This window comes from Pseudomassariella vexata, assembly GCF_002105095.1.
Source record: "Pseudomassariella vexata strain CBS 129021 chromosome Unknown BCR38scaffold_19, whole genome shotgun sequence".
NCBI lineage: Eukaryota > Fungi > Ascomycota > Sordariomycetes > Amphisphaeriales > Pseudomassariaceae > Pseudomassariella > Pseudomassariella vexata.
Window position 1 is genome coordinate 405,892 of NW_024467974.1, and position 16,754 is coordinate 422,645.

General features: G+C 51.4%; 8 protein-coding genes across 8 annotated transcripts; 4 read left to right on the forward strand and 4 right to left on the reverse strand.

The window, feature by feature from the left end:
- Nucleotides 1-839: 839 nt before the first annotated feature.
- BCR38DRAFT_413923 (uncharacterized protein) lies at nt 840-2,594 on the forward strand (the record flags this gene model as incomplete). Its single annotated transcript, XM_040858881.1, has 3 exons — nt 840-1,062; nt 1,222-1,492; nt 1,550-2,594. The coding sequence occupies 3 exons, from the start codon at nt 840-842 to the stop codon at nt 2,592-2,594; spliced, it is 1,539 nt and encodes a 512-aa protein (XP_040710785.1).
- An 836-nt stretch (nt 2,595-3,430) lies between these two features.
- Nucleotides 3,431-3,794, reverse strand: BCR38DRAFT_490039 (uncharacterized protein; the record flags this gene model as incomplete). The annotated part of the gene is made up of 2 exons (XM_040864470.1): nt 3,431-3,564; nt 3,635-3,794. The coding sequence occupies 2 exons, from the start codon at nt 3,792-3,794 to the stop codon at nt 3,431-3,433; spliced, it is 294 nt and encodes a 97-aa protein (XP_040710786.1).
- Nucleotides 3,795-4,202: 408 nt separating this feature from the next.
- Nucleotides 4,203-5,520, forward strand: BCR38DRAFT_84583 (uncharacterized protein). Its single transcript, XM_040865691.1, has 2 exons — nt 4,203-4,573; nt 4,633-5,520. Exons 1-2 carry the CDS (start codon nt 4,404-4,406, stop codon nt 5,372-5,374), a joined length of 912 nt encoding a protein of 303 aa, XP_040710787.1. The 5' UTR covers nt 4,203-4,403; the 3' UTR covers nt 5,375-5,520.
- Nucleotides 5,521-5,665: 145 nt separating this feature from the next.
- Nucleotides 5,666-7,705, reverse strand: BCR38DRAFT_413925 (cytosolic Fe-S cluster assembly factor NAR1; the record flags this gene model as incomplete). The annotated part of the gene is made up of 2 exons (XM_040858882.1): nt 5,666-7,563; nt 7,696-7,705. 2 exons carry the CDS (start codon nt 7,703-7,705, stop codon nt 5,666-5,668), a joined length of 1,908 nt encoding a protein of 635 aa, XP_040710788.1.
- A 186-nt stretch (nt 7,706-7,891) lies between these two features.
- BCR38DRAFT_449361 (uncharacterized protein) lies at nt 7,892-8,952 on the forward strand. Its single transcript, XM_040861287.1, has 3 exons — nt 7,892-8,196; nt 8,257-8,488; nt 8,572-8,952. The coding sequence occupies exons 1-3, from the start codon at nt 8,191-8,193 to the stop codon at nt 8,859-8,861; spliced, it is 528 nt and encodes a 175-aa protein (XP_040710789.1). The 5' UTR covers nt 7,892-8,190; the 3' UTR covers nt 8,862-8,952.
- A 152-nt stretch (nt 8,953-9,104) lies between these two features.
- BCR38DRAFT_461261 (uncharacterized protein) lies at nt 9,105-10,320 on the reverse strand (the record flags this gene model as incomplete). Its single annotated transcript, XM_040862505.1, has 3 exons — nt 9,105-9,157; nt 9,230-9,754; nt 9,807-10,320. 3 exons carry the CDS (start codon nt 10,318-10,320, stop codon nt 9,105-9,107), a joined length of 1,092 nt encoding a protein of 363 aa, XP_040710790.1.
- Nucleotides 10,321-10,830: 510 nt separating this feature from the next.
- BCR38DRAFT_469085 (uncharacterized protein) lies at nt 10,831-13,843 on the forward strand. Its single transcript, XM_040862795.1, has 3 exons — nt 10,831-11,473; nt 11,528-13,451; nt 13,506-13,843. Exons 1-3 carry the CDS (start codon nt 11,162-11,164, stop codon nt 13,628-13,630), a joined length of 2,361 nt encoding a protein of 786 aa, XP_040710791.1. The 5' UTR covers nt 10,831-11,161; the 3' UTR covers nt 13,631-13,843.
- Nucleotides 13,844-15,121: 1,278 nt separating this feature from the next.
- On the reverse strand, nt 15,122-15,964 carry BCR38DRAFT_461263 (glutaredoxin; the record flags this gene model as incomplete). Its single annotated transcript, XM_040862506.1, has 2 exons — nt 15,122-15,202; nt 15,272-15,964. 2 exons carry the CDS (start codon nt 15,962-15,964, stop codon nt 15,122-15,124), a joined length of 774 nt encoding a protein of 257 aa, XP_040710792.1.
- Between the last annotated feature and the right edge of the window lie 790 nt (nt 15,965-16,754).

The following is a 16,754-nucleotide window of genomic DNA, read 5'->3' on the forward strand; positions in this document are numbered from 1 at the left end:
CCAGGATATAGACCACTACCTACATTGCAGAATCTACATAACCACGATCAATGTCGACTTGGGGCCACCACGCTCCTCCTAATGATCACTTACAACGATAGATTGCTTCTATTTACCCCAAGGTAACCACGACTCGCCAGTAAAGCCAAGAAGCCAGCCTTCAACATTGTCAATTCACTACAGTCTTCTGTTGTCCATCCCTTCTCTAACCTGTTGCTTCCACAACCCAGTATAAACGTCGACATTGACTTCATCACAACTCAGGGCATCCTATCACTATATCGATCTGTTATGCCTGTGCAATGTTCATCCACTTGCCTACTTTCTCAACCTAGAGCAGATAACACCAACTTCGACTTGCATCACATATGAAGGTAACATATTGTTTTACCAACACTAAACCTTCACACTCTTCACGCCTATCTTCTCCTGCTTTCTTACCAACCACTTCCTCTTGAAATCATTTGCCCCGGCTTATTCCTCACTCCATCTCTGCAGCAACAACTTGCACCAGAGCTCCAGCTACCACCTTACTTCACCAACCCTTCACCCTGGTTCACCAACTCCATCTGTTCACGCCCAATTCCGTACTTTCCCATCGTAATCCAATACAAGAATCCTTTCATCAAGTTTTCTTCAACCATTCCGTACTTTCCCAACCTAGCCAAACATCGGTACCAACTTTATCGCAATTACTTTGCAATTTTTTCCTCTGCCATTTCATTCCCGACCGATCCATCCTCAACCTATTATTCCTCCTGCACAATTACTCTTTGACCATTTGTTTTCAACCCCATTTCTTCTTCAGCCTAGTGCAAACGTCACCACCGATAGACATCATGACAATGGCTTCGAAGAGAATCATCAAACAACCCGGAACTCTCAAGAAGGTCGAGGGCATTCCTCTGACACTTCCTCCAACTGATCTCAACCAAGCTCAGCAGGTTAAGGTCCCACCCATGAAAATGGGTGTAGTAATCCCCCTGCGAAGAGACTTCCACCGACCTCTACCTTCAAGGCCCGACAAGACCATTGGACTGGAAACGAGGGAGACGCCTCTCCGTATGTAACTTTTCTTTTTGTTTCTTGCTTTTTCTGGTCTATCTTAACGAGAACAGCTGTCTAATAACGCGTAAGCTGGGACTTGCGGCTTCTGAATATAGCTTTGTATCCCCACTTATCAGTCTCTGAAAACGCAATTGCTAACCTTGACTGTCATAGTTGAGCGTCGTCGCTTCAAAGCCGAGAAGCACAATTGGCGAGTACAGCACGGTCTCGACGTTGACGGCGATGATGAGGAGGGGGATGATGATGAAGGCTTTGGTGTCGAGGCCGAAGAGCAACGCCTGCACAGAGTCATGCGTTTAAAGCGAATCTCTGATGCACTCCGTCGCGACAAAATCATGAACAACATTGAGGATGCGCCCCAATTCCATGTCGTTGCTGTCAACCCCTTCTGGCGCGGCCTGGAAACAGATGGTCCCTATTATGAGTAAGTTTCAGAACGTAGCTTTCTCAACAGTAGAAGTATCCATCTAACAATTTCCAGCTGGTTGAATGACGTTTACTACGATGGCGAGATGCCCGAGATCGTCCGACGAGTCAACGGCCTCTTCCCCGAGAGAGGATTCCCGCAACTGAACGATCCTTATTGGAACGAGGAGAGCTGGAAGGAGCGGGACAAGTACTACAAGACCGAGCAGGGTAAGGCTGAACTCGATGAGTACATGCCCTTTGTGCGCGACGTAAGGGATCCTGATTCTGCCAACGAGGATGCAGAGGTGCAGAAATTCTATTACGAATCTGAGGATGAGGATAATATGAATGAATCTGAGCTCGCTGCAAAATTCGGATACCGCAAAGCGCCTGCTGCGTCCAATACGAATGTTCTGCGCAAGGTCAACAAACCTTCGAAGAAGTCACAGGCTAAGGGGGCTCAGAGCACTTCCAATCCCGGAACTGTCGCGACGGTTCCCTCGGCTGTCTCCGAGACTGGAGACTCTGCTGTACCTGTACCTGTACCCAAGACCGGTAACGCGACTGCACCCGATGTTGATGTGCTTTCACCTTCAGTCAGGAAGACATCCGTCTTTTCCCCTTCCCGCGCAATGGCAGACATGCCTAACAACGCCAATGCCACAACCACAAAGGCTCCCAAACAGAAAACTCCCAGCCCGATGAACCAATCTCGAAAGAGAAGGAACCAGGACCGCAAGCGTAAGCCTGGCAGTGACGATGACTTCAACCCAGACTCTGACGATGGCTACGGTTCGGAGGACAAGTCTCAAGTCAAGCGCGCCAAGAGGTCCCATACTGTTAATGTCAAGCCCCTGTCCCGATTCATGAGAGCCCAAATTGTCCCCAACCCTACCCAGCGAACTGGCGGCCCTGACAGCAAGGGCAAGGGCAAGGGCAAGGGCAAGAGCAAGGTGAAGAAGACTCACTACAAGACTGCCTCTATCGACTCCAATGTATCTGATACCATCGTGGTCAAGCTTGCGCCTGATTCCTCTAGAAGTTTCGACACCGGCGATAAAGGTAGTGACGAGGCTGGAGTTAAGGATGAGACTCACACGAGCCATGATGACGACTAGCCGGGAATTGGAGCCGCAAATGCTTTATTCCTTACATCCAAGACGACGACGTGACGCCTAGTCCGAATGCTGAACTCATACCTTCTGACCTCGGTGCAACCCTCTAGCACTGCTTGTCATCTATCGACCAGTCTATCGACCAGTTGTTGCTGCATCACTTTTGGCGCTTGTTTTCATCCGATCAACCAACCTTAAGAGGTATTTGATTGTTACACTCAACCCGTTTCCTTTATTGCGACTGGATGTTCCGAAGGCGGTTATTTTCCTTTGGCTGCCGTCACGAGATCACCTATTTGAGTTTGATCGATGCTAGGGATGGCATGGACAGGAATTTGATAATTGCAATGGGGATTTGGCTGAAAGTTCACTGCATGTCGAGGGAGAGAAACCTTTGATAGCCGGCGTTGTGGATAAACTCTTGCACTAAGTACCCCTCCCCGAGATATCCTGCTCCAAACTTGCTCTATGTTCCTCTGACACCCCCGGCATGGTACCAGCACATGACATTTGCGATAAATGAACTGATTTCACCTATATTGTTGTCTGTATTGAATTATGACATGCTTGTAGTATCTGTGCAGTCGGGCATGTGACTTGATCCGTGAGAATTTCAGATCCTTCCTCAATCTAAGCAACAAGTGCAACCAACTAATGACCAAGCCAAGCATGATATTTGTCTCCGTCCTCGAGATACCAGAGACACTGGTGGTTCGGCTAGCAGTCTTGGGGAAAACGAGTATGAGAGAGAGTTGGAGCACCTCCGATGCCACCAAAACATCCATAGATTCCGTGTGGAGAGGATGCCGTTTGCTGATTGTCGACAGGAGTGAGTTAGCTCAAACCTTTGCAGTAGTGCCCTTAATTCGATCAATCACGCCCTGTAAGTGGGCTTCCATCTCAGCCGTAACACCCTTCGGCATGAAAATTGCTGCTGTTCCCGTTCTGGGAAGTAGGGGATCCGGAAAGTGGTCTATGTTAACCTCCAATTAGCAATTCCCAGTAGACCAGTGACCGTCCCAACCATCTAAGTATTTACTTACTCATCTCGAATTTGGTATCCGACAGTCGCGCCTTGGCGGAGTCAATTTCCTCCTTGGTCTTGCGCTCGCCCTTTGATGATACATCAGGAGCGGGCGACTCGCTGAAGGATGGCGTTGGTGTGCATTGTTGAGGGAAGAAGCGATCCATGTCCTGATACATGCTGTTGTCCCCCTTGATGATTGATGAAAGATTGGACGCTGTCTGTCTTGAGGGCAACAGCAACAGCGATTCTAAGTCGAAGTGTTAACTACAGCCCTTTTAGCCTTGAATTTGTCTGCCTCGCGTACAAATGTTACTCAAAGTTGTCTGCAAACAGCTGTGATCTCGATGACTTCAGGTCACCTGAATGGAAAATGACGTTGAGTCCGATTGCTCCTTTGGGTCGTGAATGGATCCAAAAGCAGTCGTCAGTGGTGGTGGAAACCGTCGAGTATTTGATCTTGAAATCCAGGAGTCGGAAGTCGCCTGCAAGTGCTTGCTCACTTCTAGGTTGAAGTTCTTCGGGCAGCAAACAGCTGCTGTGAGGTCTACAGGTGACATGGGTAGTTACTAGCCCCACTATGTACCAGTACCCCACAATCCAGATCGGACTTCCCTGCCCTGCATCCAGCCGCATCGCCCAGCTTGGACCATCCATCATCCACTTTATACCAGACTATGTGCCGATTATAAGGACTTCACCCCTCCCCCATCTTAGATGCGTCTTATGGACTAGCATACATAGAAAGCCCTTGCTTTTCAGCCACTGGATCAAATATAATAGCCATTATGTTACAACGAGGCAAAGTACCCGACGCCTGGGACGACGACGACTGGGAAGCCCAAGCCGACAAAACCGCCCTCCAGGAGCCCAAGCCAGAACCAGCACAAGCCCGCCTCTCCAAGAAGGAGCGACTAGCCCAACATGCAGAATCCAATCGAAAGCTCTGGGAATCAGCGTGCGATCTTTCATTCTTCCCATTGACGCCTTCCACGGTGTGCTAACAATATCCTCCAGCGAAACAAACCAAATTCCCTTCCACCTAGCCACCGCGCCCTCCCCGCCCCTGGCCCAGCCGTTCAAAGCACCCATGACAGTGCTGGCGCGGAAACCGAAAGCAGCAGCCCAAATAGTCACCCGCGACCCGGTGACGGGCCTGTCTACCCTCTCGATCCAAGACGACAGCGACGACGAGACGGATCGCAAGCCGCAGGAGACGCCCGAGGAGATCCGTGCGCGGCAACAACGTGAGCGCGAGGAGAAGCAGCGGCGGTACGATGAGGTGCGTGCCAAGATATTTGGGGACGGCGGAGGTGGAGGAGGTAGTGGAGGCGGAAGAGGGAGGAGTAATCCAAGTTCGGGGACGAGCACACCGGGGACGACAACACCACCACGGGATGGTAATGGGGCCAGACGGGGCCGTGGCAGGGGCAGGGGCGGGTTCAGAGGCGCCGATAGGGGAGGCGGTGGAGGTAATGGCGGCGGGGTGTCAATAACAGATCAGAGGCCGTCAAGTCGACCGACGAGCCAGTCTGGAGGAGCGAGCTTGCGCGAGCAAGGGCGGGAAAAGGAGCTTTACGATCCTGGCTATGCACTGAAACCCGGCTTTACATTCGAGAAAAAAACTTTGAATGGAGGGGCTCCGTTATACGGAAGATCTACACCACGAGATGAAGAACGCATCATCCGCACACCGAGGGGTCCTGATGCTGATGGGAGAGGCTTTGGCTTCGCCAGACGTGGTGCTAAAGAGGGCTGACAATAGCAGTTGTCTACTGCCGCGGCAAAGGAGCATTGCAGGATTCTGAACAGGGCCAGCAAGCTGGTGTAATGAATGGCACTTGCAGGTTACGTGACGAGATCATCTTAGCCTTGGACAGCGTCATAGGTATATTCCGATGTTTGGAAAGGGGTTCGTTCATGAAGTGACAGGAATCTCTTGTGTCATTCATCTATTCATTGCACTTCTGGCTCAGGTGTGATGGACATGGTATGGTTCATATGATGTGCATGGATTTATGTCCTGTACAATCGCGAACATGCTGGTCTATTACCATCCCCCTCCTATCTTCCCGGCAATTCGGGCAATCCTCTCAGTTTCGCTTGGCTTATTCTTGCCCACGTCACTGATGACCTCGCGGTATGTCGTCATGGCCAACCTCTCCGCATCCACGCCAGTTATGCTCGACCAATGTGTCAGGGTATCTCGAATATATGAATGGGAAATGCCGCCTACCGAGGCTGTCGGTGCTCTGCTCTCACCAGCATCGGCTTCAACCTCAGACTCAGGTTCCTCGGCTGAGAAATACGCCTCATCCACCTGCGCCAACCATTCCTTCTGCTCCAAGGGACCCGGTTTACCCGTCAAGCCTTTCCTTTCAGTGACGATGGGGTCTTCGATCTTGATCTGGCCTCCGCCATTTGTACACCCACCAGGGCACGCCATCACTTCGACGTAGGCATACTCCATCTGCTTGCGCGTACCACCGACTGGTCTCCCCCCCGATAACCTCGACGGCCTCGCTGGTTTCAGTCGTCGGACCAGATTCTGGATATTTCGGAAGCCGTAGTATCTCGCAGCCTTGAACAATGACTTGCCATCTACCGCGACAACATTGAACTCAACAACATCAACATTCCGGCCTTTGACAGACTCGATCCGCGAGCCGGGATGCTGCGATGAGACATATTGCAAGGTGTAGTAAAGATTGCCGCCGGATGTGCCAGCTGCGGGCTCGAGTTGCTTCCGAGCACGAGGAGGAAACAAGAATCTGTCCAGTTTTGGGTCTGGGAATAGGGCACGCTGTGACGGTGTAATAGGAGCTTGGGATAGGTTGAAGAAATCAATAGCTCTTGACTCGGTGAGCATCAAGACCTCCTTGCTGGTGATGACGCAGTCGACATCCCGTACACCTCGACCAGATTCCCCATCACCACCCCACACCGAGTCCGTCAACTCCTCTCTACTGGCCTCGAGCTTCTTGTCGAAACAAGGCATTACTGCGAGATGCCATATTCGGTCTGGGGATATACCCAAGGTCCGACTCAATGTTGTCTTCAGTAGCGTACCCATGAGGGCTTGTGGCGACTTTACTCTTGATAGATGGGGCAGCACATGTGGGTGTGTCTTCTCGGCATAGCACACCCAGCCAGGACAGCTCGCACTAAGTATCGGTTTCGTGGCTCTTCCGGAACCCTCTATTCCGCTCAGGGCTTCTTCCGCCCCAAGAACTAAACAGGCTTCGCGGGCGGTGTTTGTATCCACCACCCATGTGAACGCATTATTGTGTTTTCCACCAGTCTTCAAGCCACTCTCTCCCGCCAATAGTTGCGCGATCATGTTTCCCGCCACCTTCTCCCCTATGCGTCCTCCCGTGGCCGCAGCAAGACTGGCCCTGGTCTGTGGACTCACGCTCGCAATAAACAACTTTGCTTCTGAATCCTCAAGGCCGTCAACCTGCCATCGTCCATGTTCCTGCCGTGGTCGCAGGCCTGGGGCCTGATCGAGCACGCTCAGCACTTCGCTATGGCTCTGCAAACTGACGAGGACCGCTTCAGCCGATGTGACACAACCTGAGCATGCAAGACAGTCTGTGAGAGATATCTGGGCCGGTTCGTTCGTGGCTATTGATGTAAGAGGTCCATCAAGGACCACTTCGTACTCGACCGCATCGTCGTTTGGTGGGGGCGGGGCGGGTAGCGTCTCAACAGGCTTGATGCAGGCGACACCGGGGGATATGAAATCGTTAAGGTCGTCGGCACTAAGGATTGCTGACATCGTCGGTGTTGAGTCGAGGACTCGACCGTAGCTGCAAGATACAGAGTAGGGTTGCTTGGAACCACCGTGAACAGTTGTTGACGCAAACCAGCTTGCAAGACCAGATTCAGTCCAGACAGGGAGGGGACGTCGATTTGCAGTTATGGGTTCGTGAGAAATACTAGAAGGTGCTGTAAGGTGTAAAGTCTAGAACAGAGCGACCGAGTGCGAATAAACATGCAAGGAAAGCGACTCTTTTTGGATAAGAACAGCTTCAGTTTACTGCTTATTGAGCCCGGAGATGCGAAATCGTTACTTCGTACATGCATGCATGTGCTTTGAAATGCAACGCAACTTTTTGGTCTAGTTTAGTGAACGCGAGATCGGTGCCCCGCGAGTGGCGTGGGGCTTCTACTTGGTATGTTGTACTTATAGCGGGGTTGAGATATCCGCACTGTATATATGTCAGGCATTGCTGCGAGTAACACAGTTACAATTGGCGACGCTGTGAGGTTGAGACTGTGCTTTCATTTTACCACATCAATTGAGGTTGCCCAATCAATCGGCTCGTATTTGCTGTCATAAATGACGTAGCTTCTTCATGATGGCCAGCACCTTTTGATGAGGCTCAGCTGTACACAGCAGCTTTGGAGTTGACCATTAAATACCCAAATTTACACTATTACTCATGTTCACCCTCGCCCTCAACAAAGGTGGATCGTACATAACGACATCTATTCCTTAGCCAAAATTTTCCATTGCCTCAATTTGTATTTTGCACAGCTTAGCCTTAGACTCTCCAGCATATCCCAACAACGATGGATGTAAGCCTACTTCTAGATGATCTGAAAGATGCACTTGAAGGTCAACTAACCTATTTCCAGGTGGTATCAAGCTACAGCTTTGCCTCTTGCGGCTGGCATTTAGTCCAAGCCATTCCCCTGATCATATGGCCTCAAGCTATCAATGGCCTTTTGACCATTGATGGCCAGGGCATGCGCCCACCAAATGATATCGAGAACTATTTCGCACGCTCCTTGGGCTTTGCCCAGATAGCACTTGGACTTGTGACGGTTGTCTTGACAGGTTCCCTGCCACTCAATTCTCTGGTTGAGAGTAAGTCATACTTCTCACAGGCCTGGCATGAGCAATGGAAGCTCTAGGGTTGAGATGGCCCTGGAAGACTAATTTGATCTCAGACGCATCCGACTCAATCTCCCCATACGCAGCCGCAGTGCTGCTCATCACGATGCTCCATCATGGCTTCACTGCATTCTACGGCTGGACGAAATACAATAGCACAGACCAAACGGGCTTCCTGCTCGGCTTCATCGGCAGTGTGACAATGGCTGTCTTCGGTCTTTGGTGTCTGATGTTTGGAGGTGATAAGGCTCGAATTAGCAAGAGAACTGGGGCGGATAAGCGGACGAGTGGCTTTCCTTTCGCCAATGCAGAGGCCGGGAAGAGAAAGGCGAAAAAGACATTGTAGATATGCCAGAGCAAGGACAACGCATTTCATCACTCTTTTGGGTATGTACACTGCTCTATTACCATAAAAACACGCCTGATTCTAGCAATTCTGTCGAAATTATCTTTTTGGCCAGCTTTCACTGCAACCCGCCGGTCTTTTTGGTCCCTAGTGATATCCTCCAGGATGCAATATACCAAAACTGTTTTTTCCCGTTAATAGACCTGCTCCTGCGCCTATGCTATTGTCATTCTGGACACATGACTAATCAGACATGACTCCATCACCTTCTTCAACAGCCTTCCCCTTCCCCTTCCCTTTGTCAACAGTAGTGTTCACAACTGTGCCAAACGCATCTTCATCTGCATCCATAGGATCCCCGGGCTCACTTGTCTTCCTATTAATTGCATCGCTGACATGGATATCCGCTACACCTGCGAGAACAGCTTTCCGGCGATGCCACCAGTCTTCTTCAACTTGAATCACCTGGTCAAGCAAGACCTCTTTCTCCAGCCACTCCTGCCTGTACACCTCCTCCAGCTCCTTGCATTCCTGCCGTAGCTCCTGGCCTACAGTTGTCGCCCATTTGATGTGGGCAACACATAATTTCCACAGGGATTCAGGGTCCTTCTGCAGCTCCTCAGTCGTGAAGCCTTGTTGCTCTGCCAGGGCCGTCATCTGTTCAGGGCGTAACTCCTCGCTTCTATCGCCACCATCAGCACCATCATCTTGGCCGGTTGCGTGCGATTGTGGCGTCGTCTTAAAGACGATTTTGACCTTAGGCCCTTTGTCGCCAGTAGCATGTGACTGCATGGATTTAGGAACGGGATCGGAGGGACGAAGGGCTTCGGTTTCATGTACCGTCCGCATATGTTTCGCAAGGGCATCGGACCTAGTAAAGGCACGATCGCATTCTGGAGTCACAAGTCAGTGTTACGTCCTTGGTTAGCAACGGGACGGCCTCACCTGGCAAGTAACAATAGAAAGGCTTCTCCCTCGTGTGGCTCCGCATGTGAGCCTTTAGTGCATACCCGCTAGCGTGTCCCAAGCTCTTCCTCGCGCAACCATTCCATTCGCATGTGTACTTCTTCTGTCGGCTCTCAATGTGATCATTGTGGATGTGCTCGACGAGTTTGTCCATGTTTCCCAGATCGCCTGCTTGACAGCCATCCCAGGCGCATACTGTGACCTGCTCCTGGAACTCCTCTTCGTCTAATTTGGCGTTGATGGGCGAGTTGGGTACGTCACCAGATGTGTCAGAGGATATGTCACCATAAAGATTTTGCTCTTCTTCTATCACATCAGGTTCGAGATGCACTGCTGATGAGGCTCGGGAGTCATCGCCAGTGAGCTTCTGGCGTTTAGATGGCGGCAGAGCTGGCTCTTCTGGGGCAATAGAGTCGTCATATTCGTTGTCCGCTTCAGGTGATTCTGATGACAGAGAACTGATGTCTGATGATGATTCTGAAAGCAGAACCATTGTGAATAATGGGATGGGTAGAAAGGGGAAGGGAATGGGGCAGTTAACGATTGGTCAATCAAGCTAGAAAGTATGCACTCCCAGATGCCTGAAAATGGCGACTCCCCTTCATGTGAATTAGCCAGGTCGCAGTCTTTTCGCAGATGGCAGATGGCAGAGGATGAACGTCCTGGATGCAGCTTAAGTGAAAACTTTAGGTTCGCGTGGATTGGAACGCGACGCCCCCAAAGTATTTGATGACTTGGAATGGCAGAAACGAGGCTACAGCGGAAGTTGCGACTATCATCCACGAACATCCCGATAAGCGGGTGAATCCACACAGGTACTTGAGTACTTTGTAGAGTTATGCGATGCACTTTGGGTCATAAGTGCTCAGACAGTTATGCTAGGGGTCCAGCAGCTAGAATCTTCACAAGGGGGTGTGGTGTTATGATCTCGAGGTGTGTGCAGAATACGCGCTTGCACACCATGATCCAAGTTGCGGGCAGCAGAACAGCACAGCACAGCCCACTTGCCTTGCTGCCGTAATACGGTGAGCTTGCCAGGCACCACAAGAATTGTTGGAACGGCGAAGGAGCCAACCAGCCAACTTGATCTCTTCAGTAAATGACTGAGTGGCCGGCTGTATTTTTCATTCCCACCATCAATCCATTTATCGCAAGCCATCGACTTTTTGTTGAGAGGCGTTGTTACAATACCCCAAACCCTGACTGAGAGCTTCAGCTCTAAAGCCGCCGGCTCTGACATCACCCGCACCCAGTGCGTTGGGGTTCTTGTTAGTACCAAATCGACGACACAATTCCCACCACGACTTCAGAGAAACCAAACCCGATCCCGCACCATGGCCTCGTTAAATCTGTCAATCAATGGGCCCTCCATCAAGAGCAGCTACAATGCAGTCATCAATGCCCCGGCACCGCCATCTGGAAGCTCCTCAACCTATGGTCAATGGGCCCTCTTCTCTGTTCAAGCCCCGCTTGCGAATGCTTTCCAAGACAGCGGCAACAAGGAGAGCGTACTGAAGGTGCAGACCACCGGCGAGGGTGAGCTGGACGAACTCATCGAGGACTTCAACGAGGGCCGCATTCAATTTGCTTTCCTCAAGATCAAGGACCCAAATACCGGTCTGCCCAAATATGCCCTGATCGCATGGGTATGTTCTCCTCACTCGGCTGTTGGTAACACGAGCTAATTACCCATTCAACAGTGCGGCGGAGGTGTCCCGGAAAGGACCAAGGGCTACTTCACAAGTCATCTGAATGTCGTCTCCAAAGCCCTCCACGGCTACCATGTCCAGATCACCGCCCGATCCGACACCGATCTTGAACCTGCCAACATCTTGCAAAGGGTCTCTGATGCATCGGGTGCCAAGTACACTGCTGGTGGAAGTGCACCAGTGAAATCGTCCACCGCAGCCCCTCCAGTTAAGACCAAGCCTGTCTTTGCGTCAAGTTCTAGCTCCTTCAACCCCATTGTGGCCGCACGAAACGCAAGTTTGCGACAGAAGACGAACGATGATGGCTGGGGTGATGATGCCCCTCCACCCACACGAACCCAGTTAGAGAAAGTTGAGTCGGCGTACAAGCCGACTAAAGTCAATATTGCCGAGCTAACGGGCCAGAAACAAGAGCCTTCAAGATTCAATGGATCCAGCCAACCCGCTGAGAGACCCGACGTGGTTAAGGGCGCATATCAACCCGTCGGAAAGGTCGATATAGCTGCGATTCGAGCTGCTGCAAAGGAGAAACAGGACGATCGGCCAATAACAGTGAAAGGCGCATACGAACCTGTGGGTAAGGTCGATATTGCCGCTATCCGGTCCAGAGCTCAAAAGCCTGCTGAGCCCGCCCCGTCAGAGGAATCTTCTGAACGGCCCAAATCTCTTGCCGAACGGAGTGCTGCGTTTGCTCAGTCTGAACGGATAACTGAGTTGCCCAAGCCCAAGATTGCCAAGAAGTGGGGCGGTGCCTCTTCTTTCACCGGAACCAAGGCACCAACTCCTGGAGGATTTGGTCTGCTCGGCCCTGGAGCCGCTCCAGCTGCGGCGCCACTCGGAGGTGCAAGTCGAACATTCGCTGACCAAGGTGGGAAGACCCCGGCTCAGCTATGGGCTGAGAAGAAGGCAGCGCAGGGTGGTAGCGTTGCCAGTCCCCCAGCAGCGTCTCCAGTAGCACCTCAGACGAGCGGACAGCAGAGATGGCAGAGTGGCTACGAAGGGAAGAGTTGGGCCCCAGTGCAGGCTCCTGGGTATGGCCGTGGTATCCCTGGACAAAAGACCGGCGAGACGGGGACTAATCAGGAGGAGACCCCGGCGTCGCCATCTGGAGGAATCGGCGCACTGCGTGATCGTTTCAAGGGCGGTGCGCCCATCGCTGCTGCAGCAGGTATTGGAGCTGCCGTGGGTGTAGGTGCCGGTGCAGCTGCATATGTTGCTCAGGATGAAGAAGAGGATGAGCCAGCGCCCCCTCCTCTGCCAACGGGTGATCGCCCATCAGACGCACCCTCGGGCGGCTTTGCACTTCCCGGCATGCCACCTCGTCCGCCGCCGCCAACCTACGAGGAAGAAGATGAAGAAGAGCCAGAGCCCATCCAAGTCGCCAGACCTGTGGCCCGCGGTCCTGAAATAGAACTTGAACCCGCCGCCGAACCTCCGCGGTCTCTCCCTGTCCGGCCGATCGAGCAGGAAATGCCCAGGGAGGAGGACATGGTCGAGGAAGAAGATTCGTTCGACCCCCGCGCTGCTGCAACCTCGGTAGCTGAACAACAGTTTGGTCATGAGCCTGTTGCGGCCGCACCAGCTGCCTCCGGTGGCAAGCGTGCTATTATCCAATATGACTACGAGAAGGCTGAGGATAACGAGCTGGAGCTACGCGAGGGCGAGTATGTCACCAACATTGATATGGTGGACGAAGATTGGTGGATGGGCACCAACTCAGCTGGTGAAAGTGGTCTATTCCCTAGCAACTATGTCGAGCTTGTAGAAGATGACAATGCTTCGGCGGCCGTACAAGCACTACCTCCGCTTGCCCCGGCTGCTGCTCCTGAGCCTGAGCCAGAGCCGGAGCCGGCTGCTGGTGGAAGTGCGGTGGTTGCCACGGCTCAATTCGACTATGAGGCTGCAGAGGACAACGGTATGTGACTGTTCATTTGGATCCATGTATGACAAATTTGCTAATTCGATGTAGAATTGAGCTTCCCCGAGGGAGCCAAGATCACCAACCTCGAATTCCCCGACGATGACTGGTGGTTCGGGCACTACCAAGGTGGATCAGGTCTCTTCCCTGCTAACTATGTTGAGCTGGATCAATAGGCATGTTCTCAGGAGGCATTTTCCGCGGTACTGTCCTAGTTGATGCAAGTACCGAGTCTCAGATCTTCCTCTGCGTCTGCCCCATCGCCTCCCCTGATCCGGAACTGGGCACGTACAGTGCGGGTGCGGGTCAAGAATTGACAAAAATCTTATGTTGTAGGAGCACTTCTTGCAGATAGTTTATAAAAGTTCCTCATCCACCTAAATTGCTCTCCTCAAGTCGGATAAGATGGGAGTATTTACAAATAGGTAATCCTCCTGTGCCTACGTGGAAGTTCCTTGATCTCGAGGTAGTAGTAGGTCGAGATTCAGAGCACAGCGCGTTGATACGAAGAGTCAGCCTTGAGTTTTGGAGATGCTCTGCTTCTTCAAGCTTTCCAACTCAGAGAATAATATAGGCAGATGCAGTACGACACCAGGACCAACCAGACTGGTGGCTTTTGGCTTCAGCAATTCCAAGGGGAGCACGTGGCTGCAGTGTGAACTAGTATAATGAGCAATATTAAGCGTTAGGGGAGAGAAATTTATTCAACAACACCAGTGACGACTGTGTCACCACAGTTGCTTCCCCCTTTCGCACGAGCACAGATCTGGATCTCTGAACTGAGGATATCACAGAGCTTACCTTCACTAAAGTCAGTCCAATCTGCTGGTTGTATTAAGCAGCATGAATTAGTTCGGAAAGACCCACCTTTTCCTTCGCTAAAAGATAGACATAACCTAGCATGTTCTTCCGACTTTCTATAATGGGGGAGGGCGGTGATGACTTACTCTCCTCATTGGACTCCGAAAGCAATAGTGCCATGATGGATTGCGGGATCGAATGGGCTTGTTGATGACACGCTGACTTGGCTAAGTCCACGGTAAAAAGAAAAAGAGAACGAGGTCTTCACTTGTGGCAGCTTGGCGTGTGGTTTTATCAAGTTGGAGTCATTGGCGGTTGCGGCTTGCTTGCGTGTGTGTGCTTCGCGACCCGGGGGGAAGAAGAGATGGGGAGGCACTTAATTATTGAATTATTGCAGTGACTATACTTCCCCAACCCCGTTCCTGCCCTGTTTTCCTTTATTCTAAAGTATGGTATTGACATTGACTTGGTCAGTCCATTAGTCCTTACATGTAAGCGATGCAAAGGGGCATCGTCATTCCAATCTCTCAGCCAGCTCGCGTTATCGAAACTGGCGAACCGCCGCACCCTGGACAGATTCTTCAATGGCAAGTATGATGACTTTTACGAGGTACACGTACACACCTTATATCTGATCTGTCAAACAAAGTGAACCGTCAAACAAAGTGAACCATAAAATGGACCTAACTGCATCATCTTTCGCTCTGCCTCAATTACTCCTGGACGCGGCATTTATGTACATACCCACGCCAAATACCCGAATAACAGATAGCTGGAAGACCTGTAGCCGGCGTTGGCCACTAAAGCACTGAAGCTGTATAGAGTCCATAGCATGATGGGGTTTTGTTTCTCAAAACGACTATCTTTCACGCAGCAGCATTGCCCTCCTCCTTGCTCACACTGTAGTCCTTAAAGAAGTCAGGATTGTTGTCCAGTTCCTCCTTGACCTGATTTAATTGTCAGTAACTTGTGACCAGCCTTTTAAACAGCAGCTTGCCATAAGTGGACAAACTTACAATGTCAAGACCGCCAACCAGCTCACCATCCACCCACAGCTGAGGGTAAGTCGGCCAGTCGGCATATTCCTTCAGGCCTTGTCTAACCTCATCATCGGCTAGAATGTTGAAGAATCCATATTTGACTGAGCGATCACGCAAGATGCCCACGAGCTGTCGCGAGAATCCACATTGTGGTCCACTCGGTGTGCCCTTCATGAACAGCATTACTGGTGCCGCCTTTACCAGCTCTTCTAGTCGCTTGAATATCTCTTCCTTCGCCTTGGCCGGGTCTACTGGCGTCTCTACCTCGTCTGCGACTGGGGCCGGTGCTGTGCCGTTGGTGGCTGGTGCGGAACTGCCGGCTGCCTTGTTCGCGTGCGACTCAATGGCATTCCGTACCTTGACTGCACTGCTTCCACTGACCGTCTCCAGCACCTGATCGTTACGCTGTAGCACCAGGTATGGGACCGCGGTTACGTCGTATGTTTCGCTGATGTCGCTCATCTCCTCGGCATTGAGTGATACCCAGCTCGTTGCCGGTGGCTCGGTGACGGGGTATTCAGAAGCGAGAGTTCGGAGGACAGTAGACATTTGCGCGCAGGGGGCTGCCCATGGTGCATGGAAAGAGATGATGAGGAGGGTTTCCTTGTGCAACGATGCGACGTGGGATCGCCACTCGTCCTCGCTGGTGATTTCCTTTATTATCGACATGGTGGGCGGCTGGTTTGAATGCGTTGGATAGGAAAGATGAACTCTGTATGAGAGCAGGCTGTTGTGTACGTCAACGTTTTGGATATTGTGGTTCAGGGGGGTCTGTCGCGATGTAGATGTTTGCGTTCCGGTTCCACGGGTCGCAATGACGGAGGGGGCTCCTCGGAGGGGCAATAGCACGGCTTGAATTTGCAATCTGATAAAGGCCTTATCAAGTTCAGCAGTTGTATCATTTTTACTCTCGCTTGTTAATTCATGTTTGGTCCGTGCTTAAGCCCAGCTCTAGATATCATACCAAGGGTTGGTTCACAACAATACGGTTGGATTCCACGGTAGCTCGTAAACAATATTTCACAAAGTTTTATTCGCTGTTTAATCACATGTTACACACATTTCGACATCACGGTTTGCTCTTGGTGGTGAGTCTCAAGCGGCAGTATCAGTCAAAATATTCAGCTACCCTTCTGGCCTGGCCTTGTCTAGGGATAGAATCCCAGGTACTGTCGTCCAAACCTGGGGGCTAGAGCATGTCCATGCCAGACAGCATGCCAGACACATCTCGGTCTGGACAAGAGGTATTTTCGCTCATGCTTGTTCAGAACTTGCTAGTAGGCTTTTCTCCAAGCGGTTCACCTTACTTTCTTTTGTTGTTCATGAAAAATACTTGAGCAATGAGCAGGCGATCCTTCTCATATAGGTGGCATCCGTGAAAGGCTATGAGGCCATGGACATATACGACAATCTACATGCTGAAAGCATCATGTGGAATTTGCAACACTAGATTACCATC

Coding starts and splice junctions, on each gene's coding strand:
- BCR38DRAFT_84583 (XM_040865691.1), top strand. CDS start 4,404: ATGTTACAACGAGGCAAAGTACCCGACGCCTGGGACGACGACGACTGG. Junction 4,574..4,632: donor CGAAAGCTCTGGGAATCAGC/GTGCGATCTTTC, acceptor AATATCCTCCAG/CGAAACAAACCAAATTCCCT.
- BCR38DRAFT_449361 (XM_040861287.1), top strand. Junction 8,489..8,571: donor ACTCAATTCTCTGGTTGAGA/GTAAGTCATACT, acceptor ATTTGATCTCAG/ACGCATCCGACTCAATCTCC.
- BCR38DRAFT_469085 (XM_040862795.1), top strand. CDS start 11,162: ATGGCCTCGTTAAATCTGTCAATCAATGGGCCCTCCATCAAGAGCAGC. Junction 11,474..11,527: donor AATATGCCCTGATCGCATGG/GTATGTTCTCCT, acceptor CCCATTCAACAG/TGCGGCGGAGGTGTCCCGGA. Junction 13,452..13,505: donor TGAGGCTGCAGAGGACAACG/GTATGTGACTGT, acceptor AATTCGATGTAG/AATTGAGCTTCCCCGAGGGA.